The sequence below is a fragment of the Perca flavescens genome, chromosome 20 (genome assembly GCF_004354835.1).
Source record: "Perca flavescens isolate YP-PL-M2 chromosome 20, PFLA_1.0, whole genome shotgun sequence".
NCBI lineage: Eukaryota > Metazoa > Chordata > Actinopteri > Perciformes > Percidae > Perca > Perca flavescens.
The window spans coordinates 25,357,477-25,378,847 of record NC_041350.1 but is presented as its reverse complement, the minus strand read 5'-3'; the positions used below and the strand labels follow the sequence as shown (position 1 = coordinate 25,378,847).

Sequence of the window (21,371 nt, the reverse complement as noted above, 5' to 3'; positions counted from 1 at the left end):
CCATAACCCTTTTTACAGTTTTGAATCTGAATATAGTCAGAAAACATTCTGTCAAACAATCTTTTCCAACTGGTAAACGCTCACAAATCCTTTACAGGATTTCCGAAAAGATGTCTTGTTTTCCTTCAAAGACTTCAGAGTTTTTTTCCAACAGGTTGTCAGCAAATGTTATTAAGTTTAAAGGGTTGTATGTCATGCAATGTCACATAACCCTTAATTTGATGACAGAGGCATGAATCTTACAGCTCTACTCTCTGATGCAGGACTTCTGTAAACTCTGCATTGTGTCTCCCAGGAGAAGGAACCTGGACCTGCAAGCATGTGGTTATGAGGCAACTGGAATGAGCAGCAGACTCAGCGTGGCATCTGGCCAAATAGTGTCAAACAGAGAATCCGTTCAGCACATAGAGGAACAATAACCCCAAATCCTGCTTGTGAGAATCAAACACCTCTTTGGAGTCAAAGTCAAACACACTCCTTTGAGCTAAGAGCTGGATGTTAAGTCAAGTCACTGGTTAAGGTGTGTCTGGAATGTCCTCTGTGTAACATTAACTATAAATCAAACATGAATTACGTAAAATAAAGATGGTGTTTTGGCATGCCAGGATATGAAGGGCTCTGACGCAAGCCAGCTCACGTGGGGCGTCCGGTTGCCCTGGTCACACACACTTTAAACGCAAACACTCGCCAGCCTCTGTTTTCTTGGTCCACAGACTTATTGTTCACTGGGTGTGTGTTTGCGTGTCCACGTCTACAGCTGGTTACACAGAGCAGGTCGCCGGTCAATCTAATCTATCATGCTAAATGACACTGAAATTGAGACAAGATTCCCTGTGGGATGATAGACCAGAGGATTTTATTACCCAAAAGTACAAATTTGCCTGTCAAAAACATTATTTTATGTTCAAAATGATTATTTGAATAGTAAAGATGGTTACAAAATCCCAAACGTTCACACATTCCCTGTGATAATGACTAGTAACTTTTGTTGTTCTTTGTAGGAAATTGTTTTTTAAGTGAAGGCATTACAATTCTCAAAATAACTCAACTTTTCAAAGTGCTGCAGCTGAAAGGAAAGTGGATTTTCCCTATAAAAACACATGTTCTTTTCTGTTGTCCTCAAATGTTGAGGATGAGATTGAGATTGCCCACATACAGTAGTGACATTAAATTGCCTTTATAATAAAGGCTGAAACCGGAAAACAGGATGTTCCAGAGTCAGGAGAAGGGGAAGCACTGTGGTACTTTTTCTCTTGCTGTTCGCCTTAAGATTTCTCAGCCAGTGGCCTCTTCAATAAAAAGTGACATGGTGACACCGTGCTTTATGGTTGTTGACCTATTTTACAGGTGCTACATAATGTGTGTAACAAGTGTAAATGTACATGCTGAAGACCTTGGCGTGTTTTCATTCCATGTGCCACAAACGAGACGTTAAAAAAGACTCCACTGTGGCCGGGTTAGCTCAGCTGGTAGAGCAGGCGCACACCTATAGAGGTTTACTCCTCAACGCAGCAGCCACAGGTTGGACTCCGACCTGTGGCCCTTTGCTGCATGCCATTCCCCCTCTCTCTCCCCTTTCATGTCTTCATCTGTCCTGTGGAAATAAAGGCCTAAATACCCCAAAATAATCTTAAAAAAAAAAGACCTCACTCAAAATCCCAGAATTATTGCACAAACGTGAAGTGATCTTTTACGAAATGTCCCCTCCAGACTAATACACACATTTTATTTTCCATTAGCGCTCTCTACTGTACTTTCTTTCAATAATCACACAAACTTCACATAGTCAAATGACACCTACTTTTAATCACTAAACTTTCAACATTAATACATTAAATACATTAAAAAAAAGATTAAAGTGCTTTTATCAAAAGCGTACAGCTAAGGTTTGATACTGCTGTATTGTACAGTAACACAATATCCTATATAGTTAAATTAGGTTGAGGGGAAAACTTTGAGCTCACGTCTCAGGGAATCAAAGGAAAAGTTAAGTGGTACAGTATATTTCTCTTATTGTCAACAAGCCTGATATTGCTGATTCCTCAGTGTCATAGAGCTCAATTGATTGTAGTCCAAAAACTATTAAAACATATTAGTTCATATCACATTGTTGCACAGGCTGACATGTTCCTTCATTACAAAGAATGTGGGCACCGTAGTTTTTCCCACATACAGTGGTGACTTTCACTGTCCTGCTGCCATAAACACTCTCTGAGAGAATTATCACCTCGATCTGCGGCTCTCCTCGGCTTTATGGAGCTTTCTAGTAACTTTCAGCTCATTTTTCAGCTGTCCGGTCTGTAAATGTCACTATTTTGGTTCACTCTCACATCATTTTCGGCCACAGCGAGCAGCTGTTTTCAGTGAAAAAGCTGTATAAACCCAGTGTACACTATCAACTCAGCATTAAACAGCAGACAGACACATTAGAGACCGGCTGGTGAACACAAGGGCGTCGGACTGGGGGGAAAAAGGGGACTGAGTATCCAGGGCACCGATTGTGAGGAGCGCCCAAAAAGATGCTAGAATGAATAGCTGTGGATGCGGGAAGGGACCTATAGAAAATGCCTTTGTACAGGGCCCAGAATTTTGTGCTACACCCCTGGGTTAACGTATAGTGGAGCATTTAGCAGCTAACAAGCCAGATATATCCCTCAGGAGTTACTTAATAGAGACCAAAAACCGAGCTAAAAGACAGCAAATATTGGACTTCTGTTCACAACTGTGTGTAAACAAGTGCACCGTATTAATTTAAAAGGTGATATGTTAGTATTATGTTCACAACTTGTTTCTGGTGCCCCCAAGTGGCACAAAAATCTGTTGACGCATGTTGAAGTAATGTTTGCTGAAAACTACAGTGTCCAGCTGGAAGCAGGAAATTATAGAGCCTTAAAAAAAGGAAACAATCTATTCAACTGTATTTATGACTCTCTTTTTTAAAGATTTACTTCTTAAGTAGAAACCAATGGGATTGATCTGAGAGCTAGAGACAGGGCAGGAAAGTATCTATAAATAGTTAGATAGTTTTTATGAGTTTGTTGACAATAAGAAAAATATAGAATATCGCCAGCCTTATATTTTAAGATGGGTCTTAAAGTGATGGTTCGGAGTGATTTCACCCTAGGGTCCTTTGCACCATGACCTCGAGCCAAACAACCCCCCAGAAGCTTTTTTCACCTGGGTCGAACATTGGGAGAGTTAGCGTTATAGCTGAATAGCTTAGTGCAGGCGCTAATGGATCCAAGAGTGTATCTTGTACATTACTCCACTAATAATGCCCCAAATGATACCAAACTTCTACACTAGTACAAATCGGTTATGCACTCATAAAACGATGGATTGGAAAGTTTGTAAGTAAATTTTTTTAAATGACACTTGCTTGCTGGCTTCTGCTCTCTGCTGCTACTGCTACTGGCAGTAAGACGAGTGCTTAGGGACGTCTACAAATTACAACACCGAAAAGAGATACAACAAAAATATTTATTAATTTAATGATTATATAAGGTAGTGTCTCTAAACTTACCTCAATTATAACTTGTCTCCTGCTAGTTGTACTACAGGAATTTTAAAAAATAAGTTAAATTAATAAATATTTTTGTTGTATCTCTTTTCGGTGTTGTTATTTGTCCCTAAGCACTCGTCTTACTGCTGGTAGCAGCAGCAGCAGCAGTAGAGAGTAGAAGCCAGCAGGCAAGTGTTATTTAAATAAACTCCTGGTGTACTTACAAACTTTCCAATCCATCGTTTTATGAGTACATAACCTATTTGTACTACAGTAGAAGTTTGGTATAATTTCGGGCATTATTAGTGGGGTAATGTACAAGATACACTCTTGGATCCATTAGCGCCTGCACTAAGCTATTCAGCTGATAACGCTAACTCGCCCAATGTTCGACCCAGGTGAAAAAAGCTTCTGGGGGGTTGTTTGGCTCGAGGTCATGGTGCAAAGGACCCTAGGGTGAAATAACTCTGAACCATCACTTTAATAACAGACTGATAACATAACGTTTTCAATACAATGACTTTGGCTTTATAGTGACTTTCTCTGCTTGTAAACTTTCTATCCAACTGAAACAGAGTGACAAGGTTTTCACTAAAAATGCATTTCAGTTACAAAATACAGCATTATATACAGCTAAATGCCATGCAGCAGACTAAGGTTAGGCACATGCTCTACAGTTTTTTTAAGAAGAAAATAATAAATTTTGTCTACACAAAAACAAATAAACACGTTTCCAGCAATTACACTTTGTTCAAAATCCCTCTTTACAACTTAGCACCTGAACAGTGGAAATCTGGTCTCTCAGGGCATTCAGAGCACAATCAGTACTTTACAGTCCGATTCCGTCAAGAGTGGACTCAGCTAGCGTACAAGACTGTGGCCGGGCGACTGGAAAAGCAAGCAGGCACAGCTGGACGTGCAGCACGAGAGCATCATGTCTGTGGTGCGTAAAGAAGACGTTAGGAGAAGAGGTTTAAGCAGCGCTCAGCCGGTACCATGATGTCACCGCTTTCTCTGGGTGAGCCATCGTATCCTTCCACTGCTCCACTGCTTCTGGGACAAGGCTGTCGAATCCCAGCTCAACCTGCCAGAAACATTGGAAAGGCAATGATTCCTCAGCTTGTTGCATTTAACCTCCAATCATCTCCCAATCCTCCGATCTCAGTATCGAAAGAAAAAATAGCACAATCCTTCTCTTAGAAAAAGTAGAATTCGGAAGCAATAAAACACACCATCAATCCATTCGGGTGTTTTTCTCAAGGCCTTTGTCTGTTTCTGACCAGTAGCTTAGTGGTTAGCTAATGTCAGCAAACTTCAGATATTTTACTTCAGTTATGTTTGTATAACTACAGAGTCAGTTTAATGACTTTATGATCATTTCTACTTGTGCTACTGTTACACTATGTTTATAGGGGCTGTACTTGACAGTCAGAACATTAATATAGCAGCAAACAAATATTTGCTTTGTAAAGATACAGTGGAGTAATGGCGTACTCAGCAGACAATGAAGTCCCTCCTTGTTTTGATAGCCGGTCAGGCCACACGTGCATGTGAGTGCCTGTGCCTTCGTATCAGACGCCGAGGGGCGTGACAAATGCATCGTAATTTGATGAGATAGGGAACGGTCTGTGAGAGCTGTGTGAATGCAAACCCAGTCCACTTTTTTTTCTCAGGATTTTAAGTACAGAACCTTTAAGCCTATCACTGCAAGTGGGTGGTAAGTACACAAGGAACCATGACAAACTGAATCTGAATCTGAATCACAGATAAATCTTTCAATTGTTTCAGCACAAAAGAAAATCAAGGCAAACAGTGTGCCAATATCCTGTAATTACTTAGCCTGGTCCTACCAGACTCTGGTACATTTCATTTGTACAGAGAGTCTGGCCACTCTCCATTGACAAGCGTTAACTTCCTTCAAGTACTCTGTTGAAGTTTAAAACTATTGGATCTGCCCAGAGCCACTCTGGATCTGCCATTACCAATCGCTAAAGTTTGGTCTGTACTTGTACTGTATGTCATGCGCATGTGCAACAAGAGGGGAGAACTATCAGCTTATATTTAGCATTAGCATCGCTAGCGTTAGCCAACTCCTTCACCGCTAACGGAGCGAGCTGTAAAATCTAACTTTTCCAGAACCTTTACATTACATGTAATTTAGCTGACGCTTTTATCCAAAGTGACTTACAATTGCTATATATCAGAGGTTGCACGCCTCCTGAGCAACTAGGGGTTAAGGGTCTTGCTCAGGGACACATTGGTTGATGAATGGCAGTGGGAATCGAAGGTCTCTCACACCATAGGCATGTGTCATATCCACTGCGCCATCACCACCACCACCGAACCCCGTGGGGAGGAGGGCCACAACATCATGGCCACCAACACAACTCAGCAAATATTGTTCTTGCTCGGGCTTTAACTTCTGGATATTCGGCAGCGTTGCCACAACGGACCAAATGGCTTCGCTCGCATCTTTCTAGCACACGTCCTCAATCGCCACTCCCTCTGTTCGCTGATTGGAACGCCAAACATTTGGCCGGAGAAAACCCAAGAATATACCGCAAACCCAAACGGAGAACTGAAGGAAAATGAAAATTGAGTGGAAGTACGTAGGAGGGCGGAGCCAGGCTAGTAATTACTTACCTCTTGTTGCAACAGTGGCCACAGTTATGTAGAGTTATGTATCTCTCTTTAAGGCTGATCGTTTTACTTTTGTCAATACATATTAATATTAATGATGCTGCCAATACTTTGTGCAGTTATTGAAAACCTTAAAATCCTTCAATTTTATTGCCAGGAAGTTTATTAGTTTGCTTCAGAAGTACTTTATCAATTCTGAGATGGAAAAGCCTCTTAAACAATTTAAGATAATGAGATACGTTTGGGTGCGTTAGCAGCTCCTTATAGTAGAATAAAAAATGGCAAATGAAGAATTAATTTACCAAAGAAATTTTTACCAGTTATATTAAATGTCAGCTGTATAGGCTGATTTATTTATTTTACATTTAAATGTACACTCTTAAGCCAACATGGACGCAAAGTCCTTAAAGTGCTTGGAAACTCAAATGGAAATTTGAACTTCTACACTGCCATGACAACTTGGAAACCATCATATCAGCGGTATCTGCCCACTATCAGTGAGGCATACACTGGGAAATATTACATACAACAATTAATAATAAATATTAGTAACAAAAAAAATAACAACAGCTCTAGGACATAATAGCTAAAAGAAAAGTGAGAGTTATTTCTTCATTAAAAACCTGGTGTCACAACTCACCTGTCCGAGGCACTGTTTCCTCCTGACTGAGCTCCGGCTGTACAGTTTGACTGACAGCGAGCAGGCGTGGTCAAACGCAGCCAGGAGGAAGTGAAACGTCTCCGTCCACCTACACTGACCCCCCGAAGCCTTCAGGACACGAGTCTTCTTCTTCATCACCACCCGTCCCAACTGCTGCATTTCCACTTTGACAAAAAACGCTTCGGAGGTGGAAACAACAATACGGTCACTCACATGAGTCACACAGGATTGCGGTTACTCATCATTCCGCTGGAGATTTAAGACCATTTTCAGTGACAGTACCTTGGGTGAGTGGTGAGGAGGATGCTGGGAGGTTTTGGGCGGCGAGGACCTGGAGCTGGATGCGTCCATTGACTGGCTGAAAGCAGGTGGCGAGATGCAGCTCGGCGTGGCACACCTGAAAGATAAATACTCAATTATATCTTTAATTATAGGCATTTAATAGGGACATGTAGAGTGTGTTTAGACTAAGACACTAAAACGCTCTAAAAAACTGCTTTCCTTTTGGTGTTCTTTGTGGGAAAATAACAAAATAACTTATCTTAGACCACAAGCATAAACTAAACATCTACTGATTGTACAAGGAAACTATAAGGAAAGTTATGAACATATGTGTCATTTATTAAGTGTATTTCCCGTTGGCACATAGGAAGCAGGGCCATGTTCTCTGCAGTTTTTATTTTAATAAACAGACTTCCAAGTGACCACTGAGCACTAAAGACATCACGAGCATAGAAGTAGGTATGTGGTCTACCAACATGCATCATCAAGTTTGTATCAGCTACAGGCTTTCAGAGTTTGAACTTTTGTCACAGTTCTCTCCGAATAATCAGTGTAAACTGTCGGGACAGCTGTTTGATGTCCGTTGGAGCTTCACTGTAAGAGTTTGTGACTTTAAAGCTACAACAGTTTAACCTTTAATTATTGGCCAAAAAGATGTAGTTTCAAAAATAAAAAAAGCCCAGAAGAATGTACAAAGTGCATCAAAAGTTCAAATTTTGGCATTAAACCAGCAGTTTGAGGCGTCTAATATATTTTGACCTTTAAATACAGCACTCCATTAGGAGAGTTATCGTGTTTTCTCAACACCAGAACAAAGTGTGTTCCTCCATGTGTCTGAGATATTATATTTTATTATATTATATTTAAGTCTTTAAAAGGTTGATAATTACACTTTACAGTAATTTCTTACGATAGCAATGGTTCCATTCTTGAAAATCAAAATTGTCTGGTGAATTTAAAAACATAACTCAATTGCTTTAGTGTTGCTCATAGACATTATACAGAGCAGACCCCTTCTGATGTTGTTTTTAGCCAATCGCCGCAGCATTGGGGATTTTGCTCATGGTCCCCAGAGGAAGAATCCTAATGGCTTTGGTGTTCCCCTGACTTTCCTCTAACGCCAACAGAAGTTTGACATCTGTGGCTTTCAGTGAACTATGTCAACGAAAATGGGATGGGTTACCATAAAATTTTGCAGAGACATTCATGTTCCCCTCAGGATGAATTGTAATAACTTTGGTGATCACCTGATATTTCCTATAGTGCGATCATCAGGTGAACAAATACCTGACAAACAGTATACAGTACATGCTAAACATGACTGATTTTATTAATGGATATAGAAAACAAAAAGCAATCCAGGCGATAACATGTAAGCATTTATTTCCAATTCGTTCCCCAAACTGACATTTGCATTTAGTTCAAAACACTACTGTGACTAATGGTGGGTGTCCATATACGCATTGTTTTCACGGATGGGATCGCCGCGCTTCCCAGCATTGCACGCTAGTGTGCTTGCCACCAGTTTCTCTTCACTGACAAGCAAAAAAAACAGTCTATACCCTCCTACAACAGCGATGGCTGCAGCTGATTGGATGAACGCGTAACGTGGATCTGTCTGCTACCGAATTTCAAAACCAACCATAATGGCGGCTTGTTCGGAATACGACCTTATATTTTACGAAAATAGTTCACCGAAACGTGTTTCTGAAAACATCTTAAGCGAGAAATAGGCCATGCAGATGCTGAATCTGTCTTCATTTCAGATCAACAAAGGTCAGTTTAAAAGATTTTCGTCAGATTTTGAGAGGCGGCAAGTCGAGCCGGCCGCTCGTCATTTGCATAAAATTGGCTGGATTCAACTTTATGCAAATGAGGAGTGGGCGACTCGACGCTACCAGAATGCATTGCACGGCGGCTCCCATAGAAATGAATGGGAAGCGGGGAAATGACACTGACAATGGACACACACCATTAGCACAGCCTCACAGAGCCGCTAGCGTCTTGTTGTACGATTCAGACTGCCAGTACCTCCGCTTCTTTTTTAAAATGCTGCTGATATATTTCTTGTAGGGTACCTCCACTAGTTTAGTTGTTTTGGCTCTTAAGGAGCTGATTAGTGCCTTTTGTGTCCACGAGATGGGTAAAATCACTCACTGAATCTAATCGACCCTCTGAGAACCTAATGACGATTCACTGTCTGATCCACTAAGTGCAGAAACAGTTCACATTTTACTGTCACTGGCCAGACATGCATCCATTTATCAACAAAACCACTCTCTGCTGTTGAAATGGTTTGAGGTTTGAGTCACTTTCCATGTCTTACATTTCCAGAATCTGCACTCTTGTTTCTTCTCTCCAATAAAAGCCTGTTTCCAAATTCCCCTCGATAATGAATCCACTTTATCTTTTTCCTGTGATTATGCAACAAAATAAAGTGTGCCTCAGCGTGGATGTTACCCTGTTAGGGCCAAGAGTACGGTACATGCCAGTGGGCTACAATGCATCACAGGGACAGTTTTATGAGACACACGCAGTGCGTTGTTCTTACTGTGCACGTACAAAGGGGTGATAAAAGACAGCAGCCAACAGAGGAAACGGTGGAGAACAAGTCATAAAAAGTCTGGGATATTCCCACACTAAAAACAGCTGGACAGCAGGTAAGACCCTATCAGCTAACCCTGCTGACTGTGGTCATCCTCTGACTTTGTCTGTAGGGCCACCATTAGAGTTGACATGTGGGGATTTTGGTAAAATATCTCAACAACTGTTCACTGGGTTGTCATGAAATTTTGTACAGACATTCATGTCCCACTCAGGATGAACTGTAATAACTTTGCTTATCATCTGACTTTTCCCCTAGCTCCATCACTATCTCAAAATTTGGGTTCGTCCCTTACATTGTTTTATGACCAAATACCTGCAAAACTAATGATATTCCCATCAGCCTCAGCTGTACTTTCTGATTTGTGCTAATTAGCATATTTTAGCATGCTACTACGCTAAACTCGAATGGCGAACATGGTACAACAAACATCAACTTGTTATGTGCGCATTTGTGTAAAGTCTAAAAAAAAAATCCCTTCTTTGAGTTGCTCTGGTTTGAGACAAGAATGATTTAATTCCTGGTAATCTTGTAAATGTTCTCAAACAGTGTTACTATTTGAAGAACGAATGACAGACAATGTAAACCAGCCTGACTCATAACATGTCAAGTGCAGTGGTGGAAGAAGTAGTCGGATCCTTAAGTAAAAATACTCTGTTCCAAGTAAAAGTCCTGCATTGAAAATGTTACTTAAGCAAAATGTGTGTTAGTATCATCAGGAAAATGTACTTAAAGTATGTACTTAATACTTAAAGTATTAAAAGTAAAAGTACTCAATGCAGAAAAATCCTCCCATTTTAGGAACTGGAAATGAAAAAAGCATTGAAAGCGTGAAAAACAGCCTCAAAAGTGTTACAAAAAAGTGTTCTGTGTTTAATCGGCTTATCATTTCAGCTTGGGTAGTTTAATTTATAATAAAACCTTACATGTGTTTTGTGTGCAAAAATCTTAATTTGTAAAGTAACGTTGTGAATGTAGTGGAGTACAAAGTACAATATTTCTCTCTGAGATGTAGCGGAGTTGAAGTAGAAAGTGGCATGAAAAGACAAGACTCAAGTGTACAAGTACAAGAACCTCAAACTTGTACTTAAGTACAGTACTTGAGTAAATGTACTCAGTTACATTCCATTACTGGTCAAGTGTCAACACTCACAGAGGATTTGGACGGGAAGTTGAGCTCCAGCCAGTGCTCTGTCTCCTGAGGGCCGAGCTGCCGTAGGGACAGGACGCACTCCGCCATCGTACGTTTCTTGGGGATGTGCGTCTGCAGGCGCAGCACCAAGGCACTACAGCGCAACTGCTGGAGACGCAGCGCAAACACAAAGGTCTCCATGAAGGATACATCCTGAAGAGCAGACGAAGCACACGGTAAAATCAGTTGGTTTTTTTTTCTCATTCAGGAAAATTAAATCTATCTAATGCAAAGTATATGTAACTGGAATAACAACGCTGCAAAGAAAAAAAGTTAACTTCACAGCACTCTGAGAAAGAAAAGGCGTGGCTATTCAGAATGTATCTGTATACAAGGGTCAAACTGTGATAAGTCAAATGTTACAAAACTGTCTTTTCATAGATCTTCTCCTAAAATGTAGCAGAGTAAAATTCGAGCTACGACTCAATTTGTTACCATAAAAATAAAACCTCAGGTTTTAGACAGCGGCCTTCAGCATTACCTGACGGCAATCCTTAATCGAGCTCTTGAACTGTATCGGTTTGGGGATGGTGATGATCCCTTTAAATCCAATCTTTTGTTGTTCCACTCCATCCGGACCAACGTTGAGGTCTGAACACTGATAACGAATGAGGGAAAATAACATTATACTCGAGGCAGGACAACTATTTATAGGCTACAGTGCTCTTAAGCAAACAGGTTTGGGACAAACTGCTCTACTTAGATAGCCTGGGAAAACCCTGACAAACTTTCGGCAAATGTGAGATTTGCTCTTTAAGTCAGTCTGGCCAAGAGCCCATTCAAGCCCATTTCCAATTTTTCCAAATCGAGGCACAAATCACAACCGTTGAGGCGGGCTTTACACGTTGACGACAGCTTTTTGTTTACATTCAACATGACGGCCACCGAAGCGCAGCAACCCGTTGATGCCGCTGTCGCTGCTACGGCACCCAGATCTGTTCCTCTGATTGGTTGAAGGACTATCCAATTGCGCCCAGAGGCATTTGAGCGGCGTCCGTTGGTGACGTCCCTTTGGAAATGGGCTGTGAATGAAGCTTGGCCAGACCCTTCTCAGTTACAACTGAGAAGGGTCTGGTGTCAACCAGGCTACTACTTAGCAAAAAAAGGAAATAAACATAAAAACAAGACAATCAACATCTGATACATCAACACTGTGCATGTGCAAGTATTCTTTTGTTTGTTTTAGTTTTTTTAATATTTCTAGAGTTAACAGGCTGCTTTAAAGGTCCCATGGCATAAAAATGTCACTTTATGAGGTTTTTTTAAGATTAATATGCATTCCCCCAGCCTGCCTATGGTCCCCCCAGTGGCTAGAAATGGCGATAGGTGGAAACCGAGCCCTGGGTATCCTGCTCTGCCTTTGAGAAAATGAAAGCTCAGATGGGCCGATGTGGAATCTTCTCCTTATGAGGTCATAAGGAGCAAGGTTACCTCCCCTTTCTCTGCTTTGCCCGCCCAGAGAATTTGGCCTGCCCATGAGAGAGAGACATCATGGCTTTCAAATGAGTAAAGTGGTAGTTGGTCAAGGCCACACCCCCACCCTCCACCTTTGTTTCATTTATGCCCCAGGAAAGACTCAATTCTGGACATAATGTCACACAAGGGTATTTGTGCGACCCCAGTGCCCTACTTGTTCACCCAAATGCCCCAATGGATAGTTCAAGTGCCGCACTGATGTGAACTTGAAACAAAAATGAGCCCTAAACAAAACCAAAACCCTAATCTTGTGTGGGAAAGAGGTGCCCCATTTTCATTTTTGGCCCAGTTCATTGAGGAATAAGTTGCATACCTCTGCATAAAGTCTAGGAATAAAATAAAAAAGATTGAATGCATACACACACTGTCACTGTAGGTGTTGCCTTTTGCGTGAATGCACAGATACACTTATCACTGTGTTTCAGCATCAATGAGGAGAGTTGTGCCTCTTCAAAAAACAACCTTTTCGTCCTGAGTGTCCGAGCCAAAGTTAATAGAGCACTGAGAGAGCTAACAGAGACCTGTGTTTTGGACACACAGAGGGTCTATTGAGAAATGCTGCAGAACAGCACAATGGAGCTTTTTGAGTTCTCATCCCCCCCCCCAGTATGTAACCTTACCTGAACCACAGTGATCCACACCTGCTCCAGAGCCTCCTGGTAGTTCACTCGGACGCACACCTTCCCCAACTCGCGCTCATCCCCAGACAGGGTGATGGAGTCTTTATCAGCAGGAACAAATTATTGGATGTGATTGGTTGTATTGTTATAATGTAGATATGAGCTTAAAGTGTAGCTATATTATTAAGTCTTTGATGAGTGTTAAAATCTGGATTTTCTCATTTATTTCAGTTCTTGTTTGCGAATGCAAATAAAGTTTAGATGCGTTACAAAGTTCAACAAGTTCTCGATATGTATGCTATTTTGGGAAAGAATCTGACCTTTTCTCCTCTTGTCATCCCCTTTTTTGTCAATTTCATTCATTCTTTATTTCGAGCTCTATTAAAGCAAACTTTCCATTAAACTGCTCAAGCAGGATAGCTATACAGAGCTCCATGTGATTCTGCTTATGAATACAAGACAAGCAGCATTATTGTTAATTGTTGCATAGTATATGAAGTAAAATAGGTGGTAATTTGTCATGGCAGTGAAGGACTTACAGAAATGTTGTAACATAGTTTGCAACTGAAAGAATTACATGCAAATGATTTGTCTCTTATTATAAGAAAGGTGCATCTCTTCTTGGAAAAATACAGTCTTTACGTAAGAAGGCTTATCTCTGAAGCTCAATAGCGGACCTCAGTGAAAACATTTGCAGGTGATTACTGTGTCTGCCCTTTCATGATTACACAATGCAGAGCGATCTTAATCAGACCTTATAGAAAGTCTGAAAGGTAAAGTGTTTGTAGACGGAGACAAATCTGTAAGTTACCCAGGCTGCTTTCAATGGAGCCAATCATGGAGGATGTGCTGCTGGGGACGCTGGAGACGGAGTCGAAGCGCTGCAGGTGGACCCAAACACAGACAAGGAGATAGTCGGGATGGCATGAAACCCAAAATCATTTTACAACAGTCTACAGCCACACGAGCAGCTTTGTGAGGCTGTACTCAGGTAGCTAAATGAGTGAATGCTAATGATGTTTAGCTAATGTTTACTATGTATATCTTAGTTTAGCATGCTAGCAATTGCTAATTCACACTAAACACAAAGTGACGAGGCTGATGAGAATGTCCTTCGTTTTTCAGGTATGTAGTTATCAACCAAAGTATTGGAAAACATGAAATTTAAGCTGGATGAGAAGTCAAAGATATTACAATTCATCCTCTGGGGACCATGAATGTCTGTACTAAATTTAATGCAAATTCATTCCAATAGTTGAAGAGGCATTTCCCTCAAAACCACAAATGTCAACCGCCTTGTGGCGCAAGAGGAAAAGTCACCGGGTCTCCAAAGTCTTTGGGATTCGTCCTCTGGGGACAATGAATGTCTTTACCAGATGTCATGCCAATCCGTCCAATAGTTGTTGAGGTATTTCTGTTACTTTCTGTTTCTGTATTACTGGTTCCTTGTTTCTTTACCTGTACGTTTCATTTCACATCTTCATTCTGGGATCCCGGGTTTATTTGTTTACTGTTTGATCTATTGCCGAGGTGCTGTGTCTTTCATGCTATCATTATTTACTACTGTTTGCTTAACATTTGGGCTAATTGAACTGTAATTGTACACCCACTGCATGTTGCTCTGGAAATTAAGGACATCAACAGACGTGAAAGGAGAATGGAAAAGTATCCCCGTTGGTTCACAATAAGCAATACAGTGAGTGTGTTGCTTTAGCGTTGCTCTGACGTTTTATAAAGTGTGCACCCTCAATGAGATGTTTATCTAGGTTTTGGGCGAGACGTTAGCTTGATTGTTTGGAACACAGCCTGAACCAGTAACAAGGCGCTGTTGACAGGCATACTACACCACATCCTTTATAGAACAAAGAAATACAACCTAACACACAGATCATTTTACTTTTTCTAATATGGATTAAAAAGCACTTTGTCTAAGACAATCACCAGCTGAATCATACGTAGCAAACAGAGATACATTCAGGGACAGCTGCTAAACTGGAGGAATGAGCGCTGAACCTGAAATTAATCTCTGGTGACCTTATCATCACTTTCAAATTTCAAATGCCTTTCAAATCAATTTTAGAGTGAATCACAAGCGCCATCATTTACTTTTTTGTAATAAATACAGGATCTCTTGAGGGTTTTTTTTAACTTTATGTTTGACTTTTTAAAGACTTAAAGAAGTTATCTGGAGGGCCAATTAAATATTTAAATGGCAAGCACATTGGCAGCAAGTTAGCTTAGCTTAGCATAAAGTCCAGAAAACAGGTGGAAACAGCTAGCCTGGCTCTGTCCAAAGGTAACAGAATACACTACGAGCAACTCTAAAGCTCACTAATTAACATGTTTTATTTAGTTTGTTTAATCCTTACTAAAAAATAAAGTGTAAACAAAGTGTCAACATTTGTATTAAGTATTGGTGGAGACTTCAGGAATTTGTTGCACAAGTGACATTCCAAAACATCAACAAACCTGATATAGGCTAGCTGTTAACCCCTGTTTTCAGTCCTTGTGCTAAACTAAGCTAACTGGCTGCAGCTTCATGTTTAGCGACCAGAGTTTTGGCTAGAAAGTGAATGAGCGTACTTTGTTTCTGGACTTACTTGATGTTTTTTTGTCATTTATGCATTCCCCTATTTTTTTCCCATGCAACAAATTACAAATTTTCTATCACTGCTTTATGCAGCATTTGGCCCCCCCATACTTTTAAAATGTGTTATTTTCATCAAAAGTGACACAGTTGCTGAAAAGTTTTTTGCTTTTTAGTAAAGATAATAAATGAATGTCAAGTATTTTTTCAATTTCAAAACTTCTAAGTATAGTTGATCTAAAAAGAGTCGTTGAAAATTAGCTTTGTTTTCAAGTCTCAGAGATGAAATGACCCCTGGAACTTTCTCCTTTAAATCTAAATAGCAGCTTGTGAGGCTGGTTTGCAATGTTCCACTATGCTGCTGAGAACAGTGGAAACTATAAAACTATATTTAGTCTTGGTTGACACAGGGTGAGAAACGCTGTGTGAATACAGATTAGATAAAGCACAGTCCCCACCTGCATGTGAGTGCCGGAGAGATCCAGCATGGAGCTGCTCAGTCGCTGCTCGCAGCCCGGCTTCAGAGGCCAACCTGGAAGCAGAACATGAATCCACATTTAGCTGATTTAATTAAGTTTGTCTGTACTGTACGTCTCCGTCATTAATTCAGGGATACAATGTCTTATTCCTATATTTAAAACACTTTTTATTCTGTTTTTTGTTGTTTATTTTATAAATCGAGAATATTGAATAGGTGTCTATTCTAGAAATACTGTAAGTATGGTGACTATGCATATGGTTATCCAGACACAAACTTAATAATTTCATATCTAGCATCTCAAACATATAGCCTACAAGTTCATGCTACAGTAAACTCTTTAAAACATGAAAAGAAAGTTAGCAAAATTGTGATATGTAATATACAGATGATTGATTTCGGACTGGCATACAATCGCATATTTTATCAACATGTTAATATTTGTCACGATTTTGCTCAAATATGTTTCTCTTATTATAATACACTATTTCATTCAGATGAAATAACTAAACAATGTAATGTTCTGCTCACATTTTTTTGCTTTTTAAAACCATTTTGATTCACAACTTCAAGAGAAGCATGGATGGAGGTTTTTGATGTGTCTGCTACCTGGACTTTGGGGACCGGAGTCTCTGTTCTTCTGTGTGTCTCGGCGGGAGGATCCCGGGTAGATGTACTCAGTCCACTGGCCCTGATGGAAGCTGGACTCTGGGTTGTAGGTGAAGTGACTGGAGCCCAGCAGCTCTGCTTTCCTCTCTGCGTACGTGCACCGGGCGGAACCTGCAGACAAGAAAGTAGGGCTGCAGGTCTACATGCTTCCATAATGTATTATTTTCAGTCAGTCAACTCAAAAGACTGCAGCTATTGATTTAGAATCAGGATATCCTGGTACTTGTGGAAATATCAGGTTATACCTAAGTGACCTCTGAGCTGATTTGAATGAAACTTAGACACATGAGGCGTTATGGCAGCTGGCTCTGTGTAGCGAGTGGAGTAAAATGTGTCAGTCGCCCTAACCTTTACCTTAACCTAAGGTTGTGGCAATGTGTTATTCCACCCTAGTTTAACCTTGTCTTATTGCTCCATCCTTCAGAATGGGGGATGCGTGCCGACTGACCTACTGTACAGTAGTTAATTGTCATAATGTCAAGTTCTAAAAAGCAAAAATCCCTATACCCTACATTTGATGGGAAACTTACATCACACATCCAGGTGATGAAAAGCCTCATGGGGGCACTGTTGAAGTGAAAATGTGTCACACAAACATAATTCTGCATAATGATTCCTTTTGTCTTGTCACACTAAATAAATTCAGGTAGAAAAATCCTCTGGACAGAAATTAGGCTTCAGAAAGGCTGTTTCCCGCACTTAATTCAGGTAGCCAACCAATTGCAAATGAGTATCTACAGTGTCAGTTTTGCTCTAGCAAGCTCAGGCCTATACTGTATACTGAATGTATCTGCATTATGTGACATGAAAGGCAGTTTGCTTTCAATTCTGCATAAGCAGACAGAGTTGTCTTAGAAACTTCCTAAAACATTTGAATAGTCTGTGATTTTTCTTCTCTAAATCGATATAATAATGATAACTGCCATTTTCAGCCATTTGATTGGCCAGATATGGGCCAAGATCTCGTTAACAGTATATGAACACTGGCCCAAAGCTGGTCTGACTGACTGCTGCCAAGCTAGTTTTCACCTTAAAGTCCTCACCCTCAAAATCGAACCAATTCTGGCAGCTACAATGTGCTTTATGGAGCAGAAAAACAAAAGATCAATGTAATTTCTGAAATCTAAAGTCTTGAGTTATACATCATGTATTATGTGGTTATCATGTGGTTAGGGACACTATGATGATGGGACTGGCATTATTTACCAACCCAACCTTTAAGTCCACACAAACACTAGGGCAGGGTTATACAATATTGCTCATCACGGTTCATGTTTATGATGGTGAGATTCTGTGCATAGGCTAACTTTATTCCCTAAAGATATGAAAGCATCTTTTAATGCAAACTAAAGGAGGAACAGTGTTTTCTTTTTCCCGGTCAGTACATACTCTGCGGCCCAGACTGTAAATTGGGATAGCGCGAGCCTCTTGGTTGGATGAAGGAGGCCTTGAAGGTGGGCAGGACAAACGGCACCTCCCTGCCATCCGGGGGCAGCTTGGACAGGAGGTAGTCTTCTGTAGCCCCCCTTCTCCCTTCATCCGGCTCCCATCCTGAGGCCGCTGCCTTCTTAGGAGGCATCTTCAGTGCGATCACTTGAAAGCAGAGGAAATCGCACAATAAGAAACAGTCCACTCTTACTCGGAGTGGTCTGATATGCAGCGGAGCAGGGCGCCAGTTTACCTTGGGTCTCCTGCTCCTTCCCCTTCTTCCTAATGAAGTTTTTGCAGCAGTCTTTGAGGCACTCCATGGCTGCAACCGGAAATATTCCAATGATGAGAGAGTAGGTGGAAGTTAGAGTTGTTTACACAGTAAATACTAGCTGATACTAGCTGGAAAAAAAAACTTTTCTGGGGATCTAATCAGGAGTTGATAACACTCCAAATATCAAAATGTGCCCCTAAAATGTGGCATTAATCTGTAAAATGCATTCTTTGTTATAATCCCAAACTTTCTTACAGTGTCCCTAAAATTTGGGACAAAACTAATTTGTTTTTTGTTATCCCAGATTTTGTTTTAGAGGCCCCAAATCAACAAAATGCTGCATACAACTTGATTTATTAATCCCAATTCCTGTTATGCCTGATTATCACAATTGGCATAATGCTCCAGAAATGTGATTTTGCTATAGCGCTCCACCATTGCAAAACTTTATATATATATTTGCAGATATATTCCTAAAATGTCTTTTATATACTTATCGAATATTTAGGACAGCACCTTTAAAATTTGCTGTTGAATATGTTACAGAATTCCCAAAATCATTTTAGTTCCTCAAAAATGCCCCCAAATTGGCGTTGAACACACAAAATATGTTCATTATATCCCATAATATCTTGTAGTGCCCCAACACTGGCAACAACAGGGTTTGAACTCCAAGGATATAATCTTAAAATATGTTATGTTCCAAAAAAAAAAAAAAAAAAGTTTGATATACATAAAATGCCTCCAAATCTGGTGTAGTGACCATAGCGTTTGTTGATTATCATAATCCCATTGTTACAGTCCCTTAAAATCCCAAAACTAGACTATATAGCCAATCCTTAGCTGTAACACCCAAATTTGTCAGAGTGCTCTCAAATCCTTAATTTCTGTCATGGCTGGGAGGATATTTGGGGGTTATAATAAACCGTTGTCTTTTAAAAAGCTAAAATTGTGACATTATGTTTGGGGAAGACTGACGGACACTCCGCTGCAAACAAAAAGTGAAAGAAAGTAGAAATGGTTTAATTTCCCTACTACACCTGTAGTCAACAAACGCTGCTCTGTGCTGCGGGCATATGGAGGAATTTGCGTCGCGGTGACTTTGCAATTTACACAAAAGAGCAATTAATCAGCTATTACTTCAAATGACAAAGGCAGTAAAAATGGAAACTTACCCATGCGATGTTTTCACTGGAAGGGGATGGAGTTTGTACATCCGGCGGCGCAGTTCACTCTCACGGTCCGACTGGAGAGAAATGCCGGAGAGCTCAGGTTTATGGTGCACTTCAGTTACAGGTCTGTCTCGGTCTCTCTCCCTCACTCTCCTCCCTCTCCCTCCCTCTCCCTCCCTCTCTCCCTCCAGACTCTCTAATTCCCGGACTGCCACTGTGCGTAAATTTGCGCGTCCTTCCCCGAACTGCCACGATGAAAGCATCACTTTGTTTGGATTGTTTTTTGTTTACCACACCTATCATCACCGTGTGGTAGCCTTGGTCAATATATCAACACTTTCTACACAATCTAGGTCCAGTATGTCTTTATTTACTGAGACTCACTCACAGTTATTATTGTTATCAGATATAATCCCACATTTTGTTATAGTGTTCCCCCACAATGCCAAAAATTGGGATGGTGTTCCAAAATGATCTAATATGGTGTAGCGGTTATCTCTGCAACCCAAACAGAAAATGGATGGATTTACTCTCAAACACAAGCAAGTTACAATGTTACAATGTACACCATAGTCCGGGTTAGTTGTACCATATAGCCTGGGGTGAAATGTAACATCATGACCATCCATCCATCCATCCATCTTCGTCCGCTTATCCGGTGTCGGGTCGCGGGGGGAGCAGCTCCAGCAGGGGACCCCAAACTTCCCTTTCCCGAGCAACATTAACCAGCTCCGACTGGGGGATCCCGAGGCGTTCCCAGGCCAGGTTGGAGATATAATCCCTCCACCTAGTCCTTGGGTCTTTCATTCAACATTTAAATGACTTTTAATATAATATGTGTGTGTGTGTGTGTGTGTGTGTGTGTGTGTGTGTGTGTGTGTGTGTGTGTGTGTGTGTGTGTGTGTGTATGGGTTGACAGGCACACCTCGGTCAGTCTTTCTTTTCCAAGACCGAAATTTAAAGAAAAAAAAAACATAAATACAACCAACATTTAGCTTAGGGTAGGTTGTAACACTTTGTAACCCAGACTTTTGTCACAACTAACCCAGACTATTCGCCATGAACTAGTTTAATTCATTAAAAACATTATGAAAGATATCCATAAAGACACACAATAAACAAGATTTAAGTTTGTTGAGTTGAACTGCAAAGCAGGCAATGCTATCACAAAAATAAGAGGTAAAAAATGTACAGTGCCTATCACAGGGGGTTAATTCTTCCCATGTGTATTAAGGACTTAAAGAGAGCATGTTTAGAGTGAATCAGGTGATTGGACACTTGTTCCTGATTGGAGAAATTGGACATGTTCCAACTGACCCGTGTTCCAACTATCCCAGGCCTCACTGTTCCCAAATCCCTCAAATTGAGTGTTGAAACGTTCTTTGTTATAATCCTAAAAATTGTAATTGTGCACACAAATCTCCAAGTTTGAAGTTGCCCTCAAAGATTGTCCTTTGTTATGGTCCCCAAATAGTAGGATATAGAGTATGCCAAAATAAATTCAAAAGAATTGTATAGCAGCACCAAATATTGTTAACTGATATAATTCCAAATTTTTCTACAGTGCTCTAGCATTGATAAACCCCCAAATATGGAAAAGTGTCCCCACATTGTAATTGCGATTTGATATAGTCCAAATATTTGTTATAGTCCCTTGGAAATATTACATTAAAATCCCCAAATTAACTGTATACAGTATGTGTCAACAGTTCAGAAGAGTTGTGTGGGGAGTTTGCTAAATTACCCAAATTTGGTATAGTACACCCAACATTTGCTGATTGATAC

The 21,371-nt window shown here is 40.5% G+C and overlaps 1 protein-coding gene across 1 annotated transcript; it reads right to left on the bottom strand.

Annotated features, from left to right (window-relative positions):
- Positions 1–3,957: 3,957 nt before the first annotated feature.
- On the bottom strand, positions 3,958–19,698 carry tc2n (tandem C2 domains, nuclear). Its single transcript, XM_028566485.1, has 12 exons — positions 19,590–19,698; positions 18,394–18,462; positions 18,102–18,305; positions 16,653–16,823; positions 16,024–16,097; positions 13,790–13,859; positions 12,979–13,079; positions 11,364–11,480; positions 10,844–11,035; positions 7,086–7,200; positions 6,783–6,982; positions 3,958–4,586 (listed from the first exon to the last, which is right to left on the bottom strand). Exons 1-12 carry the CDS (start codon positions 19,591–19,593, stop codon positions 4,476–4,478), a joined length of 1,428 nt encoding a protein of 475 aa, XP_028422286.1. The 5' UTR covers positions 19,594–19,698; the 3' UTR covers positions 3,958–4,475.
- Between the last annotated feature and the right edge of the window lie 1,673 nt (positions 19,699–21,371).